We start from the raw sequence: 7,899 nt of genomic DNA, 5'->3' as shown, positions 1-7,899 counted from the left end.
AGTTTGGGACCCCCTGTGCGTGGCAGCAGCCCCAGCACGGCACACCACACCTCAATAACAAAATGTGTCGTTTTCTTTGAAGAGGGCGCCGTTTTCTCCGCAGAGCCTCGGCCATGCTGACGCTCCTGTGCAGCCAGCGAGTCATGTGATGAAGCAACTCTCGGTCCTTCCCAGGGTTCAATGAGCGCTGCGTGGCCCCACCCCGTCTCTCCAGCGCTGTCTATCTCCTCAATGTAGGCTACTATTCCCGGAGAGAGAGAGTGAGAGAGAGAGAGTGAGAGAGAGAGAGAGGTGGAGAGAAAGAGAGCGAGAAAGGGAGAAAATAACAACCTCCAAGAATTGGTTATTCCTGTCTTTCACCTTCCACGACCAGCGGGCCAGGAGGGGAGCGGCCTTCGCGGTGGGAATGTGCCGCTACAACAACCCCGTGTCCTATTTTTTGTGAATGTAAATGCACATGTAGCCTCAGCCTGCACTACCCACCTCGGATCCGAGAGGAATATATACATGTAATATGTGTAAAGACCGAGCCTGACGGCGGCGGGGAGGGGGACATTTGCTGCTTTATTTTTCATTTTTTCCTTTTTTTCTTCCTTCTTTTTTTTTTTTTTTGCTGTGTTGTGAGTCTTACCCTGCAAGAAACGTGGATGCATTTCGAGGGATTTTCACATCTCGGTCACGTTTTGAAGAGATATCGCAGCCGAGCCGGGAATAAAAGTCGCGGGGACTATCGGTGCGCAATTTGGAGGCTTTTGGTGATGTGAGGGGTGATACACACACATTTGAGCAACAAAAGCGAGGGGCAGAGAGAAGGCCCAGTGTGTGTGTGTGTGTATGTGTGTGTGTGTGTGGATTGAGAAAGGAGGAAAAAAAACACACGCCACAGCAAGGAACAGCCATCACAAATAAGGAGGAAAAAATCGGGGAAATTGAATCATTTTCGGAAAGGTGGCGGCGGCGGTGGTGGGGTGATCCTGCCGAAAAAGAAACCGCAGTCAAATTGGAGTTGTTTTGGGGGGTGATTTGATGCATACAATAAATAGGAGCCGGATGACGACGGAAGCAGTGAGAATATCACACATGTAGTCCATTTGGGTGTACATGTGTATTTTTTACCCCTTCCTCCTGTCCTGCTCCCCCCCTCCTCCCCGACGAAGCCAGGCGTCGGGGAGAGAGTAGAAAAACATCTTAAGTGCACCCTTAATGGAAAATGTTTATTCTCAAAGGTGTGAAAACGAGCCGTGCCACCGTGAGGGCGAGTTTCTCTGACACGCCGAGTTTTGGGCTCTGTCACGGGCAGCAGTGAGACGCAACACCCGGGCTTTTGGAGATGCAAAACAGCCTGTTTATTCCCCCGCCGTGTGGAAGCCGAAGGGGCTGAAACCTCTGTATTTTCGGCCGGGGGGGTCTTGAATACATTGTGGATTACAGTTCGTATCGGAGGTGGAGGGGGGAGAGATCATAAAACAATAACTACTGCATGTGAAGGAGGAGAAAGGAGAAGAAAAAGAAGCCGAGCAGGATTCAGCAAACTGAGAAGGCGGCCTCGGTGTCGTCAGCAACAGTATCCTGCCCTTTTTCTGACAGCAAAATACGCGTTATGGACACATAATTTCTCCAGGCTCGCACCGCGGACTGTGTTTTTGAGCCGGCCACAAACGCAAAACGGTGTAAATGTGGGTGACATTGCTGCCAAATCCGCGGGTCAAACGAGGGATCTAGACTAGTTTGGTTTATTTATTTATTTTTTCTTTCCACGTTTCCCCCCTCCTCCTCCTCCTCCTCTTCCTCTTCTTCCTCCTCTTCTTCTTCCTCCTCCTCCTCCTCCTCCCCTGGACCCCCTTTTTTCTTTTTTCTTGCGGGAAGATGGGTTGTTTGGGCAACAGTAAGACCGAAGACCAGAGAAATGAGGAGAAGGCACAAAGAGAAGCAAACAAAAAGATAGAGAAGCAGCTCCAAAAAGACAAACAGATATACAGAGCAACACACAGACTACTACTTTTAGGTAAGTTTGATTTCTGGGGGGGCTTTCTTCTTCCTTTTCTTTCTTTTTTTAGTATGTGTGTGTGTGGTGTGTGTGTGTGTGTGTGTCTGTGCTTGCAGGCAAGGAGGCCTCAGTCTGCACAGTTGTGGCTCTGCTACCTCCCTGCATAACCTTCTGGGATGTTGTTTTGGGCAACATTGTAAACACCGTGACTTTGTCATTGCATAAGACTTTGGGGAGAAAAAAAGCAACCCTGTCTTGATTTTTGGTGCATGTTATGTTATGAATTGGCAACCCACTACCAATCCACACCAAAAAAAAAACAAAAAAAAAAACATGCTGTAAGACTTGGCTAAATTCCCCTGTGAACTGGAATAAATAGTAATTCCATGAGGTTGCAGGCCTGTGCAGGGATGTGGTGGTAAATACAAAAAGTAGGTGAACTCTGAGCTCCAGTCAGCGATCACCATAAGCCAAACAGTCAGTAATATCAACAAAAGTCAATTATACTGTCAGATTATAATTAGCTTGTACTTGTTTGTCTTTAAAAGATAACCTCTGTTCTAATTGACATCAGTCTGGTGCAGCCTAGCATGATCTCCACCATGAAATTCACCTCTAAACCGGCATGTCAGCCTGGAAAAGTGGGTGGAAACTCAAAAAATACAAGTGAAAATGCAGGTAAAGTGAATGTAAGTCGGCTCAAATTAGGTGTGAATGTATGTGGAGCCTAAATGTTGTCTTTGGGTTGTGAATTTGAACCAACCCTCCCTCCCTTACTCATGAAACACGAACATGCACAAGGCTCCACATGTGGCTGGGTGGGTGTGCTCTCTCACATTGTGTGTATGTGTGAACGAGTTCAAGGTGGGCCTTGGTTTCGATACCATCTTCCATTCTGCACAGCCACCCCACCCCCCCACCCTCATTTGGCCCTGGGTTATTATCATGCCACAGAAGTCGCAGTGTACTTTGTGAAAATCATAATATTTGATTAGAGAAAGGCCTGACAGAACTGTGTGCGTGTGTGTGTGTGTATGTGTGTGTGTGTGTGTATTGAATGACGTGCTGGTTTTTTATGTTGGGGAGGAAGTTCTGGTGACTTTAGGAAAGCAGAAGGACAGAGCCCGCATGAAAACCAAAACAAAAATGCCTGCCATAAAGTTAAATGCCTCTCTGTTATATTATATAATCTGCTAGTTTCTCTTTTGCCACAGGCCTGTGGACGTGCCAGCCCATTATTTGCGATTCTGCATATTTTTGGGGGGGATACTTTTAAACAACTACAACGACCAAATGTAGCATAAAAGGCTCACTCTCACGTAAAACCCAAATGAGTGCAAGGGCCTATACTTTTTTGGGGGGCGGGGGCTCTATCTAAAGTGCTTCATTCAGTTGATCTACGCCAGCAAAAGTGGCAACCAAGGACCAAGGTGTCATGATTCGCTTTAAATTTGTGCTGCAGGTCTTTGTGTCGGAGTGGGTGTCACTTTTCTAGTGATAGCTATCTCTTTGTGGGACAAAACTCTCAGCACATCAGTGTCATCAAGACAAATTTCATGCACAGGTTTTGTTCTCGGTTGGTTAAAGTGATTGTGATTGTGAAATGTCTCAAGATATTACTCACAATCCTATCTGATATGAGCAATTGTTAAAATATTGCCCAATCTATTTTAAACTTTCTTGCCCAAGTATGTAGCCATTGTCTGCCTGATTTCACCCGGGGATAAACATTGTGCCAACCTGAAGCTGCTGATCACAGGATTACATTTCTCACTTTTTAATTGTAACCTGGAACTAACCCGGGCATAGGACACACAGGACCAAAGAAATAATATTTTAACGTACTAGAGGGGCTTGATTCACCACTTGGAAGAATGACCCGTGCCACTGCAAAAGGACTGATGAAACAAAAAAAAATTGTCTTTAAGGGACAGAAAGTCCCCGGTTGACAAAATGTTAGGACATTTATAGACTAGATGCTCCATACTGAGGAAAGATTGAATGATGACCTTCGGATGACTTCCCCCTCACCAAAGATATGGCATTAAAATTTAGCGTTTTTTGGATTGAACTCCTAATAACAAGTACTTAAAAATTTAAGGGCCCGTGAATGCGATGGAGCAGTGAACGGGGCCTCACCAGGAATCTCCAGAACTTCTCAGGCTATTTCACATTTTTATTCCCAATAAGTGACAAGAGATGTGTGTTAGTATTTGTTTTTGCTGTGTTTCCAGATTTTTGATATATATTTTTTTCCAGATCTGGTCACATATTCCGGACAAAAATAATAGGAGTACTTAAATACCATATCTTGCATTTGATGTTTTCACATTTGAGGCTGGCAAGAAATATGAAGCACATATCTAGTATTTAAATACATTTGACCTGATGCACACATGTTTCTTGTACAAGATCTGACACCCAGATTTAGCCTCAAACGTGATATTTGCCACAAAATTGCTCACCAGTTCAAAATGGAAACTTACCTGAACTTGCTGGTGAAGTCATTGTACTAAAGTAGCCTATAAAGTTCTGCTTGTTGACGATAAAGACCGATCAGTCAGAATCACCTTTATTCTCATTCACCTTTTACCTGGTCTGTATAAACAATGCGCCTCTAATACAGTATCACCAGGATGTTGGGAAACCAAAATGATCGTGTTGAGATTTTTTTTTCATACTTTGCAGTACACAAAGCACTGCAAATAGATAACATGCTATCATCATTTTGAATAGATTTTTTTCCATTTTGACTGCAGTGAAAGCTGAATTCATGACCCTTTTTTAAATAATTGCCTTAAAATCCAAATGGAAAAGTCTGACACATGAACTATCACGGTGTTGTAATGTTTTGCCTCCGGCCTCAGGGGTCCTAAACACTTTTGTTTATTCTCTGACTAATCCTTGACATAGCACAGTTTCCACAGGCAATTACATCACTATCTACAGTAAAAAAGCATATTTGTTTCTGTTGAATAGTTAATTGGAGTGTCTTGGGTTCAGTCTAGATACAAGCACCACACGTGCAATCAGAAAAGTTGTCACTGAGGTTAGACCAGATCTGCCAGCAGCCTGAAAAGAAAATTTCCATGACTTTTCTGAAACTTTTGGTTCTGCCTCATTTTCCATAACTTCTCCAGGCCAGGGAGAAAACACTTTTCTAATTCTGTGCAGGCTTTTCCTGAGAATAGTTTATTTGTAGCATGTAAAGTCTCTTGATGTGGTTTTAAAAACTTTCATCAGTGCTCAGACTGTGGGAATATTTCCTACTGGACTTCCCACTGCCTCCTCCTGGTATTTCTACCATGTCTGCCAGTCTGCCACACTTAATTCTCCTCTCTTCACTCACTGGTTTTATGGAATAGGCGAATGAATTTGAAAAGGCACAACCAGTCAGCTCTACAATACAGATACCACACTTTATCAATATAATAAAACGTTAATTTGATGTATTACTCAGCTCTTTTAAGATGCTGTAGTCCAAATATGACTTCCTGCTGCTAGTGGGCACTCCTCTTCATCTCTATAGTGACTTATTTAAGTTTTCAAATGGGTGAAAAACTCATATGTATTTGTTTTGTCACATGCAAGAGGAAGAGGCTCAAGTACAATACAGGAACATGGCCAAAATTCACCAATAGGCCGGTGCAGTTTCCTGAATCCTGTGCATTATTATTATTTCGCAGAGGCTTGTAAAGACTTTTTTTTTGTTTTTTATAGCATTTGTGCTTTATTAGACAGCGTGCTGTGGAGACAGACAGGAAGAGGGAGGGAAGATGGGAGAGGAGCAGGAGGGTTGACACTGTGACATGAGGTCATCGGTCAGATTTGAGCCCGTGACGTTAGGACTTCATGGTTTTGCCTCAAATATCCGAATTGGAGAGGCAGAAAGAAGTGTGTGCGTGCAGCATGTAGTCCTACGGTGTGTCGAGGCTTTCTTACAGTGTGGTTGGATGCTACAAAACACTATATAGGTGAGAAGTTAGTTATATTTGGGCAATATCTTTAAGGATCTGTCAGTCAGTGAAGGAGCTATTGGAATGGTGACACCATAGCTTTTTACATAGCAATGCATCAGTTATTTTCTTTTTCTATACTATTAATACTACAATTTTTCCATTAGATAAATCCAACAAAGCAGAAATGAAAGCCTCCTGTCTTTAATTCATATATTTAACTCCTATCAGATTTGGAAATTGTGAATATTCCCAGTTATTTCCACCTTGCACAGTCCTGATATTCAGTGGCATGATGATGACATGTTATTCAATGTTCAATAACGTGTTCCTACATTATTACGGCTTCCCAAGTTGTCAAAAACCCATCAGTGGACATGAGACAGACACGCATCACAACATTAAAGTCATTTAGCCTCATATTTAGGATTTAGACGTAGCTTTTGTTGACATAGGCAACAGGAATTTTCCAATCGGGCGAGGCAATCAGGCTTTTTTTCTTGTGTAAAGAATAACGACAAACTCGAAACCCGCTTCTTAAGTAACAAGTGGACTTTGAAATAAGTGGAATCTAACCCTGTTATCAGATGTTTTTCATTTGTTTTAAGAAAAAGACTCCACGTTAGTTTAAATTAAATGTAAAGATGGATATTTTGGTCATGTGTTGTTATTTTCAGGTTCAAACTTGAACCTTTTAAAAGGGAAACCCCAATCAATTTTAGCATAATATATGTACAAAATATTACAATTATCTGTTTCATCCATGAAGTGATTTTGATTAAGTGAAAGCTAGGAGCAATTACTTTTTCTTGCTAGTAAGTCCATGGACTACTTTTTGATTGTTGTTGTTGTTTTCAGTGAATTTTTCAGCTTTTCCAGTGGGTTTCAAAAGGTTTTCACGTGCCCAGGGGCTGTAGTTTTTATTCAAATTTTAAAGTAGCATTTCCCTTTAAGTTTAGGTTTATGAGAAGTCCCATAACAAAGGAATTGTATTGATGTCAGCGGAGCCACGTGATCCAGCGCTCGGTGAAATGTGTAGTTTAAGGGCATGACCCAAAACTGGATGACTGTTTAGTCTACTGTACTGACTACGGCATCTACTTTTTAAGGAAAAAGTAAAAAAGTTGTTGATGATACACACACACACACACACACACACACTTTCCTATATGAACAAGCCTCCCCTGATTAGTGTGTAATTAGTATGAAGCACATAAGATGAGTTCTTCAGAATTAACATGAGGCGATGATGAGAGAGAGAGAAAAAAAAGCGGTCACACTTGCCTCGGGCTGTACAACAAATTGTGTATAATCTTATAGTGTCATTTTAATTTCTGCAGTTAAGCATCAATCACAGAAGATGGTGCACATCAGCAATATTGAAATAGTGCGCGGCAAAATAATGTTACACCTGAAGCCTAAAAGATTCAAAATCATGATCAAAGTGTCTTGCGTTGTATTTTTCTACCATTTCCAGTCATCCTTAGTGAAATTGTCCCTTGAATTTTCCCCTAAAGATTATTTTACTCAAATCACAGGCAGTATATCAATATTTTGAGATGAGACAAAACGGATAACTTATATGGACAGATATTATTTTCTGAACTTATGTGATTGTTCTGTCTGAGCACAATAAATAGCGTTCACCTTTACCTGCTCATCAGGTCCACATTACTAAATACTGTTTACATTTTACCCATGATCAGTACTAATTCTCAAAACATTGTGTAAATATCTTAATCAAACTCAAATAGTCATCCTCAAATTACCGCCACATTACTGGTATTCAATCTAAAATATATTAAATTCCTATTTTCCCCTTTTATTTTTGTTTTTTGCATCATGTGAATATGAACTCATGAAAGGGCATAACAAAAAAAGAAATGCCCTTTTCCTTCACCCTGCAACCCTTAAGTGCCCCGTATTATCTCCTAATTGAGGAAGAGAGAGAAAAAA

General features: G+C 41.6%; 1 protein-coding gene across 1 annotated transcript in view; it reads left to right on the top strand.

The window, feature by feature from the left end:
* Positions 1 to 227: 227 nt before the first annotated feature.
* gnas (GNAS complex locus) overlaps positions 228 to 7,899 on the top strand; it is a 39,181-nt gene continuing 31,509 nt past the window's right edge. Inside the window, exon 1 of the mRNA XM_030056273.1 lies at positions 228 to 2,005. Within this exon, the coding sequence (XP_029912133.1) occupies positions 1,867 to 2,005 (139 nt within the window). The 5' untranslated portion in view covers positions 228 to 1,866. The remainder of the gene's footprint in view (positions 2,006 to 7,899) is intronic.

This window comes from Myripristis murdjan, chromosome 7 (assembly GCF_902150065.1).
Source record: "Myripristis murdjan chromosome 7, fMyrMur1.1, whole genome shotgun sequence".
Taxonomy (NCBI): Eukaryota; Metazoa; Chordata; class Actinopteri; order Holocentriformes; family Holocentridae; genus Myripristis; species Myripristis murdjan.
The sequence above is the reverse complement of the archived record's forward strand: the minus strand, read 5'-3'. Positions and strand labels throughout refer to the sequence as shown.